This window comes from Triticum dicoccoides, chromosome 5B (assembly GCF_002162155.2).
Source record: "Triticum dicoccoides isolate Atlit2015 ecotype Zavitan chromosome 5B, WEW_v2.0, whole genome shotgun sequence".
Classification (NCBI taxonomy): Eukaryota; Viridiplantae; Streptophyta; class Magnoliopsida; order Poales; family Poaceae; genus Triticum; species Triticum dicoccoides.
In genome coordinates this window covers 45,708,022-45,730,539 of record NC_041389.1, presented here as the reverse complement: position 1 = coordinate 45,730,539, position 22,518 = coordinate 45,708,022, and the positions used below count along the sequence as shown (strand labels likewise).

Here is a 22,518-nt window from a genome sequence, read left to right as displayed (position 1 = left end):
ACCACCCATTCGCACGCCACACCCAGTTTCATTTGAACTAAGCTCCAGTGCGCAGTACGGTAAAAGTAGATTTTTCTTTTTCTGCAGGGAGTTCCTACGGCGGTGCGAAATGACGGGCATGCCCCTACTGCCCACGGGCCTAGCACGCCGGACGAGCCTCTCCCGTTGCCTGCTCTGCTCCATGCCAGACGACCGTGTGACGGGCCTCTGCCGTTGGCGCTGACCTGCGGGGCACGCCGGGCCCGCGTGTCATCGAGCCGTGCGCGCCTCGTCGCCCTTGGTATAAAACGCCCGGAGACCCAACAACCGTCCAAGCAACCAGCACTAGCAGAGCGAGAGGAGAAGAAGCTTCCGTCGTCGTCTCACTGTCCGCCACTGTACGAGCGAGGAGAACGAACGGTGCAGCCCCGGACCAGGCTACTGGTGCGTGCTCTGATGGTGGCCGCGGTGCGTGCTCCGGCGCCCAGGAAGCTGCCCGCGGAGGGGACGCTGCTGCTGGCGGCGGAGGAGGCGCTGTCGGACCTGGAGACGGCGTCGTCCACGGGGGCGCCCAACTCCAGCCTCAGCTCGGCCAGCAGCGCCGGCAGCCTCGCGCGCTGCTCCAGCCTCTCGCGGCTCTCCTTCGACTGCACCCCGTCGGCCGCCATGGCGGCCGCGGCCACCGCGTGCTCGCCGCGCCCGTCCGCGGCGTTCCGGCCCCACCGGTCCGGCGACGTGGCGTGGGCGGCCATCCGCGCGCTCTCGGCCTCCTCCCCGGCGACGCCGCTGGGCCCCGCGGACTTCAAGCTCGTCCGCCGCGTCGGCGGCGGCGACATCGGCACCGTGTACCTCTGCCGCCTCCGGACCGCGGCGTCGGCGGAGGCCCCGTCGTGCATGTACGCGATGAAGGTGGTGGACCGCCGCGCCGTGGCCAAGAAGCACAAGCTGGAGCGCGCGGCCGCCGAGAAGCGCATCCTGCGGCTCCTCGACCACCCGTTCCTGCCCACGCTCTTCGCCGACTTCGACGCCGCCCCGCGCTTCTCCTGCGTCGTCATGGAGTTCTGCCCTGGTGGCGACCTCCACTCGCTCCGCCACCGCATGCCCTCCCGCCGCTTCCCGGTCCCCTCCGCCCGGTTCTACGCCGCCGAGGTGCTCCTGGCGCTCGAGTACCTGCATATGATGGGCATCGTCTACCGCGACCTCAAGCCGGAGAACGTGCTCATACGCGCGGACGGCCACATCATGCTCACCGACTTCGACCTGTCGCTCCAGTCCACGTCGTCGCCGTCGCTCGAGCCAGCCGTCGCCGAGGAGGAACAACAGGAGGAGCCGCGCAGCGTGTCCTGCTTCCCGATACGTTTCAGGCGGCGGAGGCATCGTCGTCGGTGCGCGGCGTCTCCCCCGCGGTTCGTGGCGGAGCCGGTGTCGGCGCGGTCGTGCTCGTTCGTCGGCACTCACGAGTACGTGGCCCCGGAGGTGGCAGGCGGCGGCGCGCACGGCGCCGCCGTGGACTGGTGGGCGTACGGCGTGTTCCTCTACGAGCTCCTCCACAGCCGCACCCCGTTCGCCGGCGCCACCAACGAGGACACGCTCCGCAACATCGTGCGCGCGCCGCTCACCTTCCCGTCCTCCTGCGGCACCGGCTGCCACGCCGACGTCGCCGCGGCGCGGGACCTCATCGCGCACCTGCTCACCAAGGACCCCGCCGCCCGCCTCGGGTCCCGCCACGGCGCCGCCGACGTGAAGGCGCACCCCTTCTTCAAGAACCTCAACTTCGCGCTCCTCCGGTCATCGCGTCCGCCCGTCGTCCCCAGCGCGCCGCTGCACCGGTCCCAGTCGTGCAAGACGCCGGCGTCCCGCAAGCCGGACACGAAGCGCTTCGACCTCTTCTGACCGGCCGACCGACGCCGTAGCCTCCCCGAGTCAACACCGGCGGCTGGATACAAACCCTCCTCCGGCCATCCCGTGGCGCCGGGGCGACGTTAACGCCCACCCCTTGATAATCTACCACTCCTAGCTAGCGCATGCATGCATTGACCTAGCCTACTACTACTAGTATTAGCTGCCAGTGCACCCTTGTACAATCAACTGTTAATTACGCTTCTTAGTACTGTTAAGCTTCCATGTGCCAGTGCTTGTCTTGTGCTCTGACAGTTATCGAGGTTACACTTGTCAGCAACAGCTAAACGCTCGGCTTAATCACTCCATTTTCCACTGAATCATGTCGGAGTGCAGTGAATCATGTCGGAGCTTTGACACTGATTATTGATCAAGGAGTACACTGATTATTTTTTAGTGGGTGTGTTAATGATGTGGTGGTGCTATCGAGACAAGCATCACATGGGTGCTGGAGCTGTCTGGTCACAGGGCTGTGGTTCCCATTAATCGCTCGTTGACCTGTCCCTTGCTTCTGTCTCCTCTCATCTGCCTCTGGGCGTGTCCATATGATGTGGCCTGATGAGTTGTCTGAGCCCGAGTGAGTTGGTTTTGTGGAGTGGTTCTGCTTGCCGGGGAGATAAGTGACATTCCCAACAAATGGCCGGTTAGCATTTCGTGACACATCTTATCCGGCCAGAGTTTTTCCTGCACTCGTGTTTTCATGTCTGCTTGCCGTGTTTTCGTGACACATTCTTTTTATCCAAGATTTTCTCAGGAATTACTGGAAAATATTCCTGAGTTGGGATGATTTGATTGGAACACACTGTTTCTGCCTGCGTGTGGAGATGTTTCTGAGTGTAGTCCCCGCTTGTAGGTGAGGCGAGCCCGTGCATGCCGGGAGCGAGCGGCGACCTTCGAGCGCGCGCACGCACGCACAGAGTTTGCTTCCTTTTGCGCGCGCGCACGGCAGCAGCAGCACGCACGGCAAGTGCACGGCGTCAGCTGGCTGCTGTGCTGCGATGCACTGCAGTGCACGTAGGGTGGTCGCGCCCCGCCCGGCCGGCGCGCGCGTATGGTCGCCGTCCGGCAGCCGTGGACCGCCCGCCCCCCGCCTTTGCCGTGCCGTACCGGCGGTAGCCGACCCCGTCATGCAACGTGACGTGCCTGCCGGCCGGTCTTCTCCGGTCGACAGACCCGTGGCCGGTGCCTGTTGGAGCTGGAAAAGTTGGAAGTGACACGTACGTAGCTATACGCGGGGCGTACCCCCGTACAGTACTGTACAGGTCTGCGCATGTCGTGTCCCTGGTCACCACCTTGATGGCCTTGGCCGCGCACGCCACCCCGACCCCACCGGTTGCCCCGGCCGGGGCCATGGATGCATCGACGCACACATGGGATGGACGAGCAGCCTTGCGCAGAGCCAGCAGCAGGCTCTCCGGTTGGCTTGACCCCAAACCTGGTAAAACCAGTCGCCTCGATCCGGCCACCGCGCTCTGCATGCCCGGCCCGGCCCGGGCCACCGTAGCTGAAGACGATGAAGATGCAACGCATCTCGTCGGGTCACCGGGCCAGTAGAATAGTAAGTAGTAGATCGAGCCATGTGATTGAGGACCCCAACTAACTACTAATCTCTCTCTCATGATGGATGGTGGTGCCCGCTAATTTGTCATCATTCTTTGCTATAGATACGTTGGGCCGTCTGAGTTCTCGCCATCGATCACCAGCACTAATTTGTCGATCATTGTTTCTGCTGCCTTTTTTAATCACGGGCTATAGCTAGGTGGCTCGGCCGTCTGGGCTTTCGCCATCGATGACACCTAGCCTATCTATCTATCTTCTTCATGCTCGCAACAATGTGACTACGTACAGCCGGCCAAGGGCGTGACTAGACTACGTACAGGCACGTGATTGATCGCTAGCACTAAGACAGGGGTACTGACGTGGTCATGTGGGTGCATTAACCACGCGGTGCACGCAGAGCTTTCACCATGCTGGGGGCTGGGAGGATCGAGGCGCAGAAGCCCCATGCAGCGCAAAAGCCCTGCCCGCCTAGGAACTAGCCTGTACGTAGCCTATACTGTACCCAGCATCGATCACCTGCTGCGTGTGTTGGAGGAGAGAAAAGGCTGGAGAGGAACAGCGCAGCTAGTCCGTCCTAGAGTAGGGGAGGAGGAGGAGTTCGAAAAGGCAAGCTCTGCACGCACGCCCCGCTCCGTGAGCTGCGCGGCGTCCCTGTTCGACTACTAGTTTATATTAATCATGGCCGTCCGGCCGGCTCCGTCGCGTCGGCGCCAGAAAGCTGCCGCCGTTGCTGTATCTTCTCTTGGCCATTGATGGTCGCGGCAGGGCTACGGCGTGCCCTCTGCGCGCCATTGCACGAGGCTATGGAAGCTACGGTGGTGGGGTAGTGCGTAGTGGTACTTTACTTTGAGTAGCGTAGCGGTGGGACAGGGTCCGGTGGCCGTGCTGCCGGTACTCTTGTGGCACGGCGAAGGACTGCCCGTAGTGGTACCGAGCTAGCGCCCGTGCTGGTAATGGCGTAGTGCAACGCGCTGAGGCGAATCAGTCCTTGTTTACTGTGCTAATCCGTCGTCCCCTGCTGCAGCAGCACTGTGAGCAGTGTAGGGTTTCTTGCTGGCGCTTACTGCCTAGGGTTTCTGGACGTGCACGAGTGACGTGTCGTATGCAAGATACATATGCATATGCATGTACCGATCGTGGTTGATGCGAGCTAGTGCCGTGCATCATTGAGGCAGGGGAGTCGATGTGTACGTGCATGGGGTTTTCTTTGGTGTCGGGCGGCCGTCCGTGGGATCTAGGATGGTGACCTTGTCTTTAGCTACATGCATGTGGATCTCGGAACGAGAGGTTCATTTTATACATACGTGGTAGCGGTACGATTCTATATGAATTTTTGGTATGTATGCTAGTATAGACACACGTCCCATGCGGTAGTAGTACGATTCTAGATTTAGGATTTTGGACAGACATCCTCTCATTCATTCAAGGGAAAGAAAACGTTGTCGTCATCAGAGGCTGTGTCTGTAATGTATTGCTCGAGAATTGTTTCATCGAAACGGCCTACTCGACATTTCCAACGGCGGCTCTGAAAACGCGCCGACCGGTTCAGGCTTGTCTGTGAGCACGGATATAAGAGCATCCACCGTCGGATATGTCAAATATGACCTCTCAAACGTCCGCGGACACGTCCAGACGTGCCCGCAGGGCAGTGACCGTACATGTCTCAAATTTCTACAGTTACATCCGGACATCTGACACGACCGGTTCAGACTTGTTTGTGAATATGATACACAACTACGGGAGCCGGTCATTCACTCGCATCCCCCAAGCGTCCGGAATAGGCCATTCCATTTTAATTAAATGCATACCAATATAAGCAAATTAAAGTGTAGTGTTTATAGTGGCCGATCATAATCAAAGGGAGACGATGTTCATAGTTTTTACATGCACCAAAGCACAAAAGTCCAGTCCGTCCAAAAAAAGGTCCGAGCCTCCTAGCTATCCTTCTGCTGGCTCCTCCTCACTGGTCGTCTTCCTCTCGTCCGCCTTCATCTTGTCGTCAAGTGCTTCAACGTCTTAACACAGACGACACACACGATCATCACTGCATTGGGATTCAACGACCATCCTCATGGTTAACATTTCGATATCCTCAAAAGCGGTCGCGAGCTTAATCGTCCCCTCTTCGAGCTTGGTCTCTTATAATCGTGGTTGATCTTCTTCTCGTTCCCCGCCATTAATATGTTAAACCTCTCCGACTTTTTTTCCTCTTTCACACGGGAGCGCTTGACACATGCCTCCTCCTTCTTCGTCAAGATGCCCTCGAACCTCTCTGTTATCTTGGCCGCCGCCTCTTCTCCTCCTCACATTCCCTCCCAGAACTCCATTTCTAGGTTTGGATACGCTGGGGTTGTCGGGCACGTGCGTGCTGGAGTTCTGGACTCCCATAAAAGACCCCTGATTTGCTTTCGGTTTGTGAGAAAACTGACAGGCGGACGCTGAAAAAACATGTGGTGCCCCATGTGTGGTTTTGGTAATTGATGGCATTCCCTATGGACTAATGGTTGCATTGAGTAATATTTGAAGGATTCATCCATAGGCATTTCTTGAAGTCCATGTGTTGGTTTCAAGGAGTTTATGAGTTGACCAAGGTGCTATTAAGGATTTATCCAAAGATTGGTCATGTGTGACTTGAGCTTATTGCAAGCATGTCTTGAAGAAGAAGATTGTGCGATCATTCATGTTTACCTTCAAGACATCATCCAAATGAAGAGAGTAGGAAAGATTCAAGGTTGATCAAGACTACGTACAGAGAGTGATTCAAGTTGATCAACACACAAAGCGTACAAGATGTACCGAGAGGGATCAAGTGATCCCATGGTGGTAAGCATTGTCCATTATGCTTTGTGTACTAACCCATGGTCTACGTGAGAGTTCTATGTGGGGTTAGGTATGTTTCCATGGGCTTGCGTCAAGAGGAAGATATCATACAACCCATGGAGAGGATGACATCAAGTGGTGATCGTCATCAAGATTGCGGTGTGCAAGTTTAAGTGGAGAATCGCGAAGAGATCAAGAGCTTGAAGCTTGCCGTCCATTTTGGTGACAATGGACTTGTGAAGATGTGCTGAAGAATGGCTCACCCATAGTAGAGTATGGGGAGCAATCAACTAGTCTTCATCAAGCCAACATAATCAAGAAAGGTGGTCCAACTTGAGGGAGTGAAGATTGTCATCACCTAGCTCAAGTGGACTATGTGCAAGGAAAAAGTTTGCCCTTGATAGGTTTTCTATTTTACAGGGCGGATGGTGGTAATTGGGAGACTGGGTTACAGGATCAATTGTCGTACTATCAAGGGGGGCTCTCAAGTTACTAGCTTGATCGCATCGTTCGTAGAGATCGCAAACCATTACATCCTTGCATCATCTTTCTTGGTTCTTGTTTGGTGTTTCTCTTTATGAGTTTTAGAGATGATGGTCATCTTCTTGACAAGCTCGAGTTCATCAAAAACAGAGTTCACATGCATCTTCTACGATATTTTCAATGTTGGAAGTTATGCCAGTTCTTCTCTGTTGGAGGGTTCACTGCTATATATCTTAGGCATACCTCCCCTGCCTTTTCTTACTATAACCAACAGGTTGTTTTGATGCTACTCGTCTTCCTTTATCCAACAAGCTTTAGTTTGCCCAATTCACAGTTTATTTGCAGAAGTTGTGGCAGTTTAGGCTTTATTGCATCCTCTGTTTTCTCTGTTGTGTTCCTGAAAGCCTCAAGCGGTAGTACCGCCCTCTCGAGCGGTAGTACCGCGACCCTGTGTCGCGCGTAGTACCGCTGCTTCTTGGGATGCATTTTTTCGTGTCTGGTTTTTTCGGTAGTAGAGCGGTAGTACCTCTTATAAGCGGTAAGTGGTACTACCTCTCCGGGCGGTACTACCTCTCCCCAGAGCGGTACTACCTCTCTGGCAAAACTACAACTTGTGTTTTTCTCTCTCATTGGGCTGTTTTGACCGTGCTAAGTGGTAATACCGCTCCTTCGAGCGGTAGTACTGCTTGTGCGCGACTTGAGTGCATAACGGTTCGATTCGGGTGTGCCTATAACAGGGGTCCTTCTTCCCCAATGAACCTTACCTCTTGAGTTCGTGTTCTTCCCCCATTGTTGACCTTCTTCGAGCCTGCTTTCTCTCAGTCCCTCCATGGATTCTTGCTAGTTTTGGGGGGAAAATAGAGAGGAAATCTAGATCCACACTTCCACCAATCACTTTCTCCTCTATGTGAGGGGAAGCCCTTGGATCTAGATCTTGGAGTTCTTGGTGTTCTCCTTCATGTTCTTCCTCTCCTTTTCCTCCATAGCTTTGTTGCTTTGGTGGAATTTGAGAGTGAGGGACTTGGGCACTCCGTGTACCCTTGCCATTGCATTAGTTGCATCGGTTTGAGTTCTCCACGGTGATACGTGGAAGTTACAAGTTGATAAGTTGATTACTCTTGGGTGCTTGGTACCCCAGAGCTTGTTCTTCTTGGGTGCTTGGGCACCCTAGATGGTTGGTGGTGTTCGGAGTTCAATCATTGTGGTGTAAAGCTCCGGGCAAGCATTGGGGTCTCCAATTAGGTTGTGGAGATCGCTCCGAGCAATTTGATGGGTACAGGTGACCGTCCCCAAGGGTTGCAAAGTGTACGGGTTCGGTGACCGCCCCCAAGGGTTGCCATTTGTACAGGTTCGGTGACTGCCCTCAAGGGTCCCTTAGTGGAATCACAACACCTTGCATTGTGCGAGGGTGTGAGGATATTACAGTGGCCCTAGTGGATTCTTGGGGAGCATTGTGCCTCCACATTGCTCCAAATGGATATTAGCATCCACAAGGGTGTGAACTTCGGGATACATCGTCGTCTCCACGTGCCTCGATTATCTCTTACTCGAGCCCTTTACTTATGCACTTTACTTTGTGATAGACATAGTGTTTCATGGTATATATCTTGCTATCACCTAGTTGTTTATCCTGCCTAGCATAAGTTGTTGGTGCACATAGGTGAGCCTAGTTGTTTTAGGTTTTGTGCTTGACAAATTAAATGCTAGTTTTATTCTGCATTCGTTCAAGCCTAAACCGTAATTATTTTAAAACGCCTATTCACCCCCCTCTAGACGACATTCACGTTCTTTCAATTGGTATCAGAGCATCGACTCTCTTTGTTAGGCTTGACCGCCTAGAGAGTAAAGATGTCGACTAGGGGATTAGGATTCTCTGACACTCTTAGTTTCAATGACACAAAATTTTGATGTTTGGATAATTCACATGCTTAATATCTTTAGGGTCATGGACCCAATAGAGCAAATTGTAGATATGGGGTTTTTCTCCTTCAAAGGATCCCCAAAGATTATCTTTAGAGGATGAGAAAAACTCTTATCTCAAAGCTCAAGCTTCTAATGTGCTTTTCGATGTTTTGAGCAATGTAGTTATATTTCAACTCATGCTGTTCCGGGATGCTCATGAGTTGTGAACAAAGCTTCAAGATAAATATGGTGTATCCAAGATTTGTGGGGATGATTGTTCTCCATCCACCTCTGGCCGTGTTTCCTTCTCAACTTCTTCTACTTCACCTACACGTGGATTTCCACAAGGTAATGCTATGGTGAGTAGTGTTGGTCATTGCAATGATGATAGTGTGCTTATCGTTGATGACTCTTCATCACTATCTTATTGCAATGCTCCATCTTTGGAATTTAACACCTCGTGCACCTTACATGTTTCACATGCTTGTGTTGATAGTCTGTGCATATCATGTAGAAATTTCTTGACTAAATCTCATGATTGTATGCTTGCTATATCTTGTTGACATGATAAAAATGCATGTCTTTCCTCGAGTTATTGTGCTAACAATGTAGAGGAAACCCAACACTCCATGGAACAATATGTGGTCTTGAATGATGCTTCAAGGGATCCTACATCATCATCTATTGCTTTTTGACTTATGGCTAAGGCTTCAAAGGTATCTCCTACTTTGAACCCCAATATGTCTCTTGATGATAATGTTAATGCTAATGATGATGAGGATAATGATGAAGAGAATGATAATATTGCTTCCTTAAAAATTAAGGGAGACATGATTTTTAAAGCTCTTCATAAGAATAAAATTGCTCGTTCTAGCTTCATGGAAATCATGTCTATTGCTATCGAGGACAAGAAATACATTGAGGAGTTGGAATCTCATCTCGAGGAGCATTAGGTCACCATTGATAAAATGGAAGGTCATGAGCATGATTATGCTAATGAGATCGCGAACCTCTCTCAAGCTCTTAAACTTGAACAAACCACCAAGGAATCTCTTGAGGAGACCTTTGCTCTAGAATTATCTAGAATAAAGGAATCTCATGATAGAGCACTTGAGGTAGCAAATGATTTCAAAACTGAAAATGCTAAGTGATAATCCCCAAGTCAAGGAATCATCGTAGCAATTTCCAAAGGTGGAAGTGGTAAGTATGGAGTGTCAAACAGATAACCCGCAAGTATACAGGATAGTTGTAGCCTCTTTCGATAAGTAAGAGTGTCGAACCCAATGCGGAGCTAAAGGTAGAACAAATATTCTCTCAAGCCCTATCTACCACTGATACGACTCTACACACGCTTAGTGTTAGCTTTACCTAGAACAAGTATGAAACTAGAAGTACTTTGTAGGTGTGATTGGATAGGTTTGCAAGATAATAAAGAACACGTAAATAAAAAGTAGGGTCTGTTTAGATAAAGATGCAATAAAGTAAATATAGCGAGTGTGGAAAAGTGGTGGTAGGAGTGGTGAAATTGCCCCTAAGCAATTGACTACGTTACTAGACCGATAGCAAGTTTATGTGGGAGAGGCATAAGCTAACATACTTTCTCTTCTTGGATCATATGCACTTATGATTGGAACTCTAGCAAGCGTCTGCAACTACTAAAGATTCATTAAGGTAAAACCCAACCATAGCATTAAAGCATCAAGTCCCCTTTATCCCGTACGCAACAATCCCCTTACTCGGGTTTATGCTTCTGTCACTCAAGCAACCCACTAGAAGCGAATCATGAACGTATTGCAACACCCTACAGCGGGAATCCCTCACGCTTGCGCGACATGGAGGGCACAATAGGACAGCAACATAACCACAAGAAAATTAAACCAATCATAGAAATTCATCAATCACCGATAGGACAACGAAAATCTACTCAGACATCATAGGATGGCAACACATCATTGGATGATAATATGAAGCATAAAGCACCATGTTCAAGTAGAGGGTACAGCGGGATGCGGGAGAGTGGACCACTGGATATAGATGGGGGAAGGTGATGGAGATGTTGGTGAAGATGACGGCGGTGTTGGTGAAGATCATGGTGATGATGATGGCCCCCGGCAGCGCTCCGGCGCCACCGGAAGCAAGGGGGAGAGAGACCCCCTTCTTCTTCTTCTTCCTTGACCTCCTCCGTAGATGGGAGAAGGGTTTCCCCTCTGGTCCTTGGTTCCCATGGCGTGGGAGGGGCGAGAGCCCCTCCGAGATTGGATCTATCTCTCTATTTCTGCGTTCTGGAATTCTGCCCTGGCACCGTTTTCTTTATATCTGGAGATCCGTAACTCCGATTGGATTGAAGACTTCGCCCAGATCATTTTCCAAAAAATAGCTTTCTTGCGGCCAAAGAAGGGCATCAACTGCTTTACGGGTGGCCCACGAGGGTGGGGCGCGCGCCCACTTTAAGTGGGCGTGGGCGCCTATCTCGTGGCCACCTCGGGCATCGTCTCGCGTTGATTCTTCCTCCCAAAAATCACAAATATTCCAAAATAATTCTCCGTCCATTTTTATCCCGTTTGGACTCCGTTTGATATGGGGTTTCTGCGAAACATAAAACATGCAACAGACAGGAACTGGTACTGGGCACTGGATCAATATGTTAGTCCCAAAAAATAGTATAAAAAGTTGCCAAAAGTATATGAAAGTTGTAGAATATTGGCATGGAACAATCAAAAATTATAGATATGACGAAGACGTATCAGTATCCCCAAGCTTAATTCATGCTCGTCCTCGAGTAGGTAAATGATAAAAAGATAATTTTTGATGTGGAATGCTACCTAGCATAATCTTGATCATATGTCTAATCATGGCATGAATATTAAGACACGAGTGATTCAAAGCAATAGTCTATCGTTTGACATAAAAACAATAATACTTCGAGCGTACCAATAAAGCAATCATGTCTTTTCAAAACAACAAGGCCAAAGCAAGCTTATCCCTACAAAATCATATAGTTTGGCCATCCCATCATGCACAACCCCGGTGACAAGCCGAGCAATTGGTTGATACTTTTTAACGCACTTCAGCTTTTTCAACCCTCACGCAATACACGAGCGCAAGCCATGGATATAGCACTATAGGTGGAATAGAATATAATGATGGAGGTTATGTGGAGAAGAAAAAAAGGGAGAAAGTCTCACATCGACGCGGCTAATCAACGGGCTATGGAGATGCCCATCAATTGATGTCAATGTGAGGAGTAGGGATTGCCATGCAACAGATGCACTAAGAGCTATAAATGTATGAAAGCTCAACAAAAGAAACTAAGTGGGTGTGCATCCAACTTGCTTGCTCATGAAGACCTAGGGCATTTGAGGAAGCCAATCGTTGGAATATACAAGCCAAGTTCTATAATGAAAATTCCCACTAGTATATGAAAGTGACAACATAGGAGACAATCTATATGAAGAACATGGTGCTACTTTGAAGCACAAGTGTGGAAAAAGGATAGTAAGATTGCCCATTTTCTTTTCTTTTTTTTTCTTTTTTTCGGTGGGCTTCTTTGCCCCCATTTTTTATTTAGGCTTCTTTGGCCTTTCCTCTTTTTTTTTTCTTTTTTTTTCTTTTTTCTTTTTTTCTCATGGGGCAATGCTCTATAATGATGATCATCACACTTTTATTTACTTACAACTCAATATTACAACTCAATACTGGAACAAAGATATGACTCTATATGAATGCTTCCGGCGGTGTACCGGGATGTGCAATGATCTAGCGTAGCAATGACAATGAATGCTCAAGTCATGTATATGATGATGATGGAAGTTGCATGGCAATATATCTCGGAATGGCTATGGAAATGCCATAATAGGTAGGTATGGTGGCTGTTTTGAGGAAGATATAATGAGGCTTATGTGTGATAGAGCGTATCATATCACGGGGTTTGGATGCACCAGCGAAGTTTGCACCAACTCTCGAGGTGAGAAAGGGCAATGCACGGTACCGAAGAGGCTAGCAATGATGGAAAGGTAAAAGTGCGTATAATCCATGGACTCACATTAGTCATAAAGAACTCATATACTTATTGCAAAATTTTATTAGCCCTCGAAGCAAAGTACTACTATGCATGCCCCTAGGGGGTTAGATTGGTAGGAAAAGACCATCGCTCGTCCCCGACCGCCACTCATAAGGAAGACAATCAAAGAAACACCCCATGCTTCAAATTTGTCACACAACAGTTACCATACGTGCATGCTATGGGACTTGCAAACCTTAACACAAGTGTCTCTACAATCCACAACCACCCACTAGAATGACTCTAATATCACCATCTTTATATCGCAAAACTATTGCAAGGAATCAAACATATCATATTCAGTGATCTACAAGTTTATGTAGGATTTTATGACTAACCATGTGAATGACCAATTCCTGTCATCTCTCTAAATAGATATAAGTGAAGCAAGAGAGTTTAATTCTTTCTACAAAAGATATGCCCACGCTCTAACAAATATAAGTGAAGCAAAAGAGCATTCTATAAATAGCGGTTTTCTATGTGAAGAGAAACAGGCAATCCAAACTTCAAATCATATAAGTGAAGCACATGAAGCATTCTATAAAGCCATACTCAAAAGATTTAAGTGAAGTGCAATGAGCATTCTATAAATAAACCAAGGACTATCTCATACCAGCATGGTGCATAAAAGAAAAGTGAAAACTAAATGCAAAAGACGCTCCAAGACTTGCACATAATGCACGAACGAAACGAATCAGAAAACATATCGATACTTGTTGAAGAAAGAGGGGATGCCTTCCCGGGCATCCCAAGCTTAGACTCTTGAGTCTCCTTGAATATTTACTTGGGGTGCCTCGGGCATCCCCAAGCTTGATCTCTTGCCTCTCTTCCTTTTCCTCATATCGAGACATCATCGATTAGACACTTCATCCACACAAAACTTCAACAGAAAACTCGGTAAGATCCGTTAGTATAATAAAGCAAATCACCACTCTAAGTACTGTTGCAAACCAATTCATATTTTGTCTTTGCATTGTGTCTACTGTAATATAACTTTTTCATGGCTTAATCCACTAATATAAATTGATAGATTCATCAAAACAAGCAAACTATGCATCAAAAACAGAATCTGTCAAAAACAGAACATTCTGTAGAAATCTGAACATCCACCATACTTCTGGTACCCCAATTTTTTTTTACCAAAATTAGGAAAAATAAACAAGTTGTATAGCAAGACAGTTAAAAAAGAATCAAAACCGTTTGACGTTCCACTTAAAAATGTAAAATCACGCACTACAGCCAAAGTTTCTGTCCTGCACCGTACAAACCAACAAGCATTGTAAACATCCTAAAGGCAAACCTTGGCACATTATTTTTATAATACAATGGAATTGTACAAGGGGATAATTATTTTTGATGAAAAGTTTCTGTAATCAAGATTCACAAAGTTTCCGTGAGCATGAACAAAGTTCAAGGAGCTCTCCCACTTCAACAATGCTTGTCTTTCTTACTTTCACTTTCCTTTTTGAAAAGTTTTTAGGTTCCCCTCTTTATTTTTTGTTTTTAAACTAAATAAAAGCATTCAAAAGAAATAAATGACTCTCTAAAACTTCCGGGTTGTCTCCCTGGCAGCGCTTTCTTTAAAGCCATTAAGCTAGGCATTTAGTGCTCAAGTAATGGATCCACCCGGATCCCAAGGTATATCAAAGCCAATTTTAATTAACAATGATTTGTAAATTAGTAGTGAGCACAAATTAACATATATCATGCAACAATGAAGTCTAACTCTCTTCCTATGCATCGGCATGTCATAAAAGAACAATTCATGCACACATAGTAAAGGCCAATACATAGTATAAGCAGATTCTTGCAATTCTTTCGTGTTGGAAACATAAAGAGGCGGAGATGTAGTTCCTCTCTCATAATAATTGCAAGTAGGAGCAGCAAGCACATGCATATTATATTTATCAAAATCATCACGTGTAGTAGTAAAACGCAACCCATCAATATAATCCTTAATAAGCACAAACTTCTCCGATATAGTGTAGTAGGGAGAATTCAAAAAGATAATAGGACTATCATGCATGGGTGCAATAGCAACAATTTCATGTTTAACATAAGGAACTATAGCAAGTTCATCTCCATAAGCATAATTCATATTGGCATCTTGGCCACAAGCATAGCAAGCATCATCAAAAAGGGATATTTCAAGATAATCAACGGGATCATAGCAATCATCCTTCGGTAAGCACGAAGGGGAATTAAACAATGTATGAGTTGAAGAGTTACTCTCATTAGAAGGTGGGCACGGGTGATCAATCCACTCTTCCTCCTTTTGTTCTTCGCTCTCCTCATCATCTTTTTCATCCAATGAGTTCACAGTTTCATCAATTTCTTCTTCCATAGCTTCCTACAAAATATTAGTCTCTTCTTGGACAGCGGAGACTTTCTCAATAAATGCATTAATATAGTAATTGTATTCATATTTTTCATAGCAATATCTAAGTATAGAAAGATTTTCAGGCCTATAAACATCATCATCTAAAGCTTCATACTTTTCAAACAAAGATTCAATTCCATAAGCAGCCTTAAAAGCAACAAATTCTTCTATTTGTTCCACATCATAGTAATCATATATACCATTAGCATAAGAAGCTAAGGTTTCATTATCATTAAATTTGCATGAAAAGGGAAGTTGTGGAGCCTTCATCCTAGAGCAACAGGTAATATCATATCTCAAGCATAGATCCTGGGCATACCAACGCAACATAATAAATTGGTCCCATAATAGTTTCCCTTTTTGTGTCGAGCGATAATCCCTAAAGTATTCACATTGATCCAACGTGTCTCCCATTATAAAGTTGAATGGGGTTTTCTTAGGATTATCAAAGTAGTACATAATATCTTTCACATAATGAGAATCGAGGGTTTTAGGAGTTACCCCATCTCTATGAGTAGCAAGTACACCTATTTTTTTGGTATTTCGTGTTCCGTATCCATAACTAAAGATAGAGAACAACTAAGAAGAGCAAATAAAAATTACTTAGTGATAAATCAAACAAGCACACACGAGAATATTCACCCCACGCTATGACTCCCCGGCAACGGCACCAGAAAAAGGTCTTGATAACCCGCAAGTATACATGATAGTTGTAGCCTCTTTCGATAAGTAAGAGTGTCGAACCCAACGAGGAGCTAAAGGTAGAGAAAATATTCTCTCAAGCCCTATGTGCCACTGATATGACTCTACGCACGCTTAGTGTTAGCTTTACCTAGAACAAGTATGAAACTAGAAGTACTTTGTAGGTGTGATTGAATAGGTTTGCAAGATAATAAAGAACATGTAAATAAAAAGTAGGGGCTGTTTAGATAAAGATGCAATAAAGTAAATATAGCGAGCGTGGGAAAGTGGTGGTAGGAGTGGTGAAATTGCCCCTAAGCAACTGACTACGTTACTGGACCGATAGCAAGTTTTATGTGGGAGAGGCATAAGCTAACATACTTTCTCTTCTTGGATCATATGCACTTATGATTGGAACTCTAGCAAGTGTCCGCAAGTACTAAAGATTCATTAAGGTAAAACCCAACCATAGAATTAAAGCATCAAGTCCCCTTTATCCTGTATGCAACAATCCCCTTACTCGGGTTTATGCTTCTGTCACTCAAGCAACCCACTAGAAGCGAATCATGAACGTATTGCAACACCCTATAGCGGGAATCTCTCACGCTTGCGCGACACGGAGGGCACAATAGGACAGCAACATAACCACAAGCAAATTAAACCAATCATAGCAATTCATCAATCACCGATAGGACAATGGAAATCTACTCAGACATCATAGGATGGCAACACATCATTGGATAATAATATGAAGCATAAAGCACCATGTTGAAGTAGAGGGTACAGTGGGATGCGGGAGAGTGGACCGCTGGATATAGATGGGGGAAGGTGATGGAAGATGTTGGTGAAGATGACGGCGGTGTTGGTGAAGATCACGGTGATGATGATGGCCCCCGGCAGTGCTCCGGCGCCACCGGAAGTAAGGGGGAGAGAGGCCCCCTTCTTCTTCTTATTCTTCTTCTTCCTTGACCTCCTCCCTAGATGGGAGAAGGGTTTCCCCTCTGGTCCTTGGCTCCCATGGCGTGGGAGGGGCGAGAGCCCCTCCGAGATTGGATCTATCTCTCTGTTTCTGCGTTCTGGTATTCTGCCCTGGCACCGTTTCCTTTATATCTGGAGATCCGTAACTCCGATTGGATTGAAACCTTCGCCCAGATCGTTTTCCAAAAATTAGCTTTCTTGCGGCCAAAGAAGGGCATCAACCGCCTTACGGGTGGGCCACGAGGGTGGGGGGCGCGTCCACTTTAAGTGGGCGTGGGCCCCTATCTCGTGGCCACCTCGGGCATCGTCTCGCGTTGATTCTTCCTCCCAAAAATCACAAATATTCCAAAAATAATTCTCCGTCCGTTTTTATCCCGTTTGGACTCCGTTCGATATGGGGTTTCTGCGAAACATAAAACATGCAACGGACAGGAACCGACACTGGGCACTGGATCAATATGTTAGTCCCAAAAAATAGTATAAAAAGTTGCCAAAAGTATATGAAAGTTGTAGAATATTGGCATGGAACAATCAAAAATTATAGATACGATGGAGATGTATCACGAACCCACAAGGAGCTAAAGGTAAGATCAATATTCTCTCAAGTCCTATCATCCACTAATACGACTCTACGTACACCGAACGTTTGCTTCCATGTAGAAACGAGTAATAAAACTACGTTGTGGGTATAAAGAGGATAGCTTTGCATGCTATCGGAGAACTAAAATATAGAAGTAGGTGCTGCTAATATAAAGTTAGAATATATTACTATATATTATAAATAGCAAGTGTGGAATAATGATGGATCGGTGTGCAGAATTGTCCTAGGCAATTGTTAACAAGATCGGTAATCATTATTGCAATTTCATATGAGGGAGAGGCATCACCTAACATACTTTCTCTTCTTGGATCATATGCACTTATGATTGGAACTCTAGCAAGCATCCACAACTACTAAAGATCATTAAGGTAAAACCCAACCATAGCATTAAAGTATCAAGTCCCCTTTATCCTGTACGCAACAACCCCCTTACTCGGGTTTAAGCTTCTGTCACTCTAGCAACCCACTACAAGAGAATCATGAATGTATTGCAACACCCTACAGCGGGAAGCCCTCATGTGTGCGCGGCACGGAAGGCACCATAGGACAACACCAAAATAAAACATACAACTCAAACCAATCTAGATCATGAATCAACCCAAAGGACAAAAGAAATCTACTCAAAACATCATAGGATGGCAACACATCATTGGATCATAATATGTGGCATAAAGCACCATATTCAAGTAGGTGATTACAACGGGGTGCGGGAGAGTGGACCGCGTAAAAGAGATGAGGATGGTGATGAAGAATGTGATGTTGATGAAGATGATCATCGCAGCGATGGTTCCCTCGATGGCACTCCGGCTCCATCAAGAGAGAGGGGGAGCTGTTGTCCCCCTTGTGCTTCCTCCTCCATGGCCTCCCCCCTAGATGGGGAGAGGTTCTCCCTCTGGTCCTTGGCCTCCATGGCGATGATGGCCCCTCCAGGACCCTCCTCCATGGCCTCCGGTGATGATGGCCCCCTCTGGCAGGGTGCCAGAGAGGGCCTAGATTGGTTTTCTCGTGGCTACAAAGGCTTATGGCAGCGGAACTCCCGATCTAGGTTTACGTCTGATATTTCTGGCATTTACATAAGAGGTTGGCATTCGGGACAAGTCAAGGTGGACCATGGGGAGTCCACAAGACAGGGGGCGCGCATTAGGGGGGGCACCCCCCACCCTTGTGGTGGCCTCGGGACTCCCCTCCGGTAGCTTTTCGTTCCAATATTTTTTATATTTTTCAAAAATATTCTCCATTGATTTTCAGCGCGTTCCGAGAACTTTTATTTCTGCACAAAAACAACACCAGGTAGTTCTGCTGAAAACAACGTCAGTCCGGGTTAGTTCTAATCAAATCATGCCAAAATCATGTAAAAATATTGTAAACATGGCATGCATACTTCATAAATTATAGATACATTTGAGACGTATCAGCATCCCCAAGCTTAATCCTTGATCGTTCTCGAGTAGGTAAATGATAAAATAAATAATTTATGAAGTGTGAATGCTAGCAAGTGCACAAGTTTTGTCAATGATAATTTCTATCACCTTTTCTAGCACCATTATATGTCATAATAGTAGCTCAACTCATAAAACTTCTCATGATCAAGTAACAATCTATTCACATGTTAAAGTATAGATCATAATTTTTCTTGAAAACTCATAAACTATGTTCTCAGTCATCAAACAATTGCAATTCCTCTTATTTTCAGGAAGGGTCTATGTAAGAGCTCTGATTTAGCAAACTCCACATACTCAACTATCATTTAATATTTCACAATTGCTAATACTCACGTGATATTTATGGATTCAAAGTTTTAATCGGACACAGAGAAATATAGGGGCCTATAGTTTCGCCTCCCAACCTTTTACCTCAAGGGTAATGTCAACAATAATACTTTATGAAAACCTACATTCGAGTGGATATATATATCCGGATCTCTCCAACACATAGTGCTTGCCAAAGGAAAAAGTGTAAAAAGGAAAGGTGATGATCACCATGACTCTTGTATAAGGGTAGAAGATAAAAGTAAAAGATAGGCCCTTCACAGAGGGAAGCAGAGGCTGTCATGCACTTTTATGGTTGGATGCACAAAATCTTAATGCAAAAGAACGTCATTTTATATTCCCGCTTGTGATAAAGACCTTTATTATGCAGTCCGTCGCTTTTATTTCTTCCATATCACAAGTTGGTATAAAGCTTATTTTCTTCACACTAATAAATCATACACATTTAGAGAGCAATTTTTATTGCTTGCACCGATGACAACTTACTTGAAGGATCTTACTCAATCCATAGGTAGGTATGGTGGACTCTCATGGCAAAACTGGTTTAAGATGTTTGGAAGCACAAGTAGTATCTCTTCTTGGTGCAAGGAATTTGGCGAGCATGAGAGAGAAAGGCAAGCTCGACATGTTGGAGTATCCATGACAATATAACTTCTATTCAGACATAAAAAACATAACCTATTATGTTGTTTTCATTGTCCAACATCAACTTTTTAGCATGTCATATTTTAATGAGTGCTCATAATTACAAAAGATGTGCAAGATAGTATATTTATATGTGAATTCACTCTTCCTTCAATATTCTTTCATGAATTGTTCGAGTGACCAATACTATGTTTGCTAACTTGCAATAAATTTACCACCTCTACTTCTTATATGCGAAGTCATTACTCCCCACAGTATAAGAAAATGAAACATATATAATTTCAGATCTATCATATTAAATTCATTTAACAATTTACTCATAGGATATAAGTGAAGCACGTGAGTAAATGACAAACTACTCCAAAAAGATATAAGTGAAGGACAATGAGTAGTCAAATAATTAACTAGCCATGGGAGGACTCTCTCTCATTCAAGATTTCTGATCCAATGATTTTATTCAAACAACAAGTAAAATGAAAATACGCTCCAAGCAAGACACATATCGTGCCACGAATAAAAATATAGCTCCGAGTAAGGTATGCCGATGGTTTTGAAGACGAAAGAGGGGATGCCTTCCGGGGCATCCCCAAGCTTAGGCGCTTGAGTCTTCCTTGAATATTACCTTGGGGTGCCTTGGGCATTCCCAAGCTTAGGGTATTTGCACTCCTTATTCTTCTCATATCGATATCTCACCAAAACTTGAAAACATCAATCACACAAAACTTAACGGAACTTCGTGAGATGGGTTAGTATGATAAAGAGCAAATCATTCACTTTGGTACTGTCAAGACAAGATTCATAATTGTTATCACACAATTCCTACTGTACCATATCATTTCTACAATTTATATTGAGCAATATAAGCCATAGAAACTAGAAAACAAGCAAACTATGCATTGAAAACAAAATCTGCCAAAAACAGAACAGTCTGTAATGATCTGAACAACAACCATACTTCCGCTACTCTAAAAATTCTGAAAAATTAGGACAACCTAGCCAATTTTTATATAAATCTTGTGTAAAAAATTTAGATCAAAAACACTCCTCTGTGATTTTTTAAAATTCTGGCAGTGAGCGCAAAAGTTTCTGTTTTTCAGCAAGATCAAATGAACTATCACCATAAGCCATCCCAAAGGTCTTACTTGGCACTTTATTGAAACAAAAGCTATAAAACATGATTAATACAGTAGCTTAATCATGTGAAAACACAAAAACAGTAAGGATAAATATTGGGTTGTCTCCCAACAAGTGGTTTTCTCTAATGCCTTTTTAACTAGGGAAGATATTATAATGATACTCTTCCAAGCCCAATTCCGATGATAGTCTTATTCATACTCCAAAAGATATAAGTAAAGTTCATGGAGCATTCTACAATTAATATAGATTTACCAACATAAAAGTTCAAAACATATAAGTGAAGCACACAAAGCATTCTAAAAAACCATACTCAAAAGATTTAAGTAAAGTACAAAGAGCATTCTATAAAGTCATACTCAAAAGATTTAAGTGAAGCACAAAGAGCATTCTATAAAGTCATACTCAAAAGATTAAAGTGAAGCACAAGAAGCATTCTATAAATAAATGAAGGACTATCTCATACTAGTATGGTGCATAAATAAAAATAAAGACACAAAGGACACATATCATGTGAACAAAACAAAAAACGAGGTATACCGATAATTGTTGAAGAAGAAAGATGGGATGCCAACCGGGGCATCCCCAAGTTTAGATGCTTGAGTGTATTTGAAATATTTACTTAGGGTCCCTTGGGAATCCCCAAGCTTGAACTCTTGCCTCTCTTTATTCTTCTCATATTGATAGCTCCTCGATCTTCGAACACTTCATCCACACAGAACTTAACAAAAAACTTTGTGAGATCCGTTAGTATAATAAAGCAAATCACTACCTTTAGGTACTGTTGTAAACTCATTCCAATTTCATATTAGCATTATATCTACTGTATTCCAGCTTCACCATGGTTCATACCCCCCAATACTACCCATAGATTCATCAAAATAAGTGATCAACACATAGAAAACAGAATCTGTCAAAAACAGGACAGTCTGTAGTAATCTGGAAACTTTGTATACTTCTGTAACTCCAATAACTATAAAAAATTAGGAAAACTAAACAAATTGTATATAAGTACTGAGCAAAAAGTTTCATAAGCATTTGACATTCGAGTAAAAAAATTAAATTCACGCGCTACAACCAAAGTTTCTGTTTTTCCACCGCATAAACCAAACAAGCAATCTAATCATCCTAAAACCAAAACTTGGCACATTATTTTTATAATAAAATGGATATATGATACGTCTCCATTGTATCTACTTTTCCAAACACTTTTGCCCTTATTTTGGACTCTAACTTGCATGATTTGAATGGAACTAACTCGGACTGATGCTGTTATCAGCAGAATTGATATGGTGTTATTTTTTGTGCAGAAATAAAAGTTCTCGAAATGACCTGAAACTTCACGAGGAATATTTTTGGAATTAATAAAAAATACTGGCAAAATAATCAAGACCAGGGGGCCCACACCCTGTTCACGAGGGTGGGGGGCGCGCCCCCTGTTTCGTGGGCCCCCTGAGGCTCCACCGACCTCAACTCCAACTCTATATATTCACGTTCGGGGAGAAAAAAATCAAAGAAAATGATTCATCACGTTTTATGACACGAAGCCACTGCCAAGCCCTAATCTCTCTCAGGAGGGCTGATCTGGAGTCCGTTCGGGGCTCCGGAGAGGGGAATCCGTCGTTGT

The 22,518-nt window shown here is 45.2% G+C and overlaps 1 protein-coding gene across 1 annotated transcript; it reads left to right on the top strand.

The window, feature by feature from the left end:
* The first annotated feature begins 325 nt into the window (after positions 1 to 325).
* LOC119307267 (protein kinase PINOID-like) lies at positions 326 to 2,274 on the top strand. The gene has a single exon (XM_037583349.1). The coding sequence runs from the start codon at positions 436 to 438 to the stop codon at positions 1,870 to 1,872; it is 1,437 nt and encodes a 478-aa protein (XP_037439246.1). The 5' UTR covers positions 326 to 435; the 3' UTR covers positions 1,873 to 2,274.
* Positions 2,275 to 22,518: the final 20,244 nt, after the last annotated feature.

Excerpts from the sequence above, each read along its gene's own strand:
- LOC119307267 (XM_037583349.1), top strand. The coding sequence starts at position 436 with ATGGTGGCCGCGGTGCGTGCTCCGGCGCCCAGGAAGCTGCCCGCGGAG.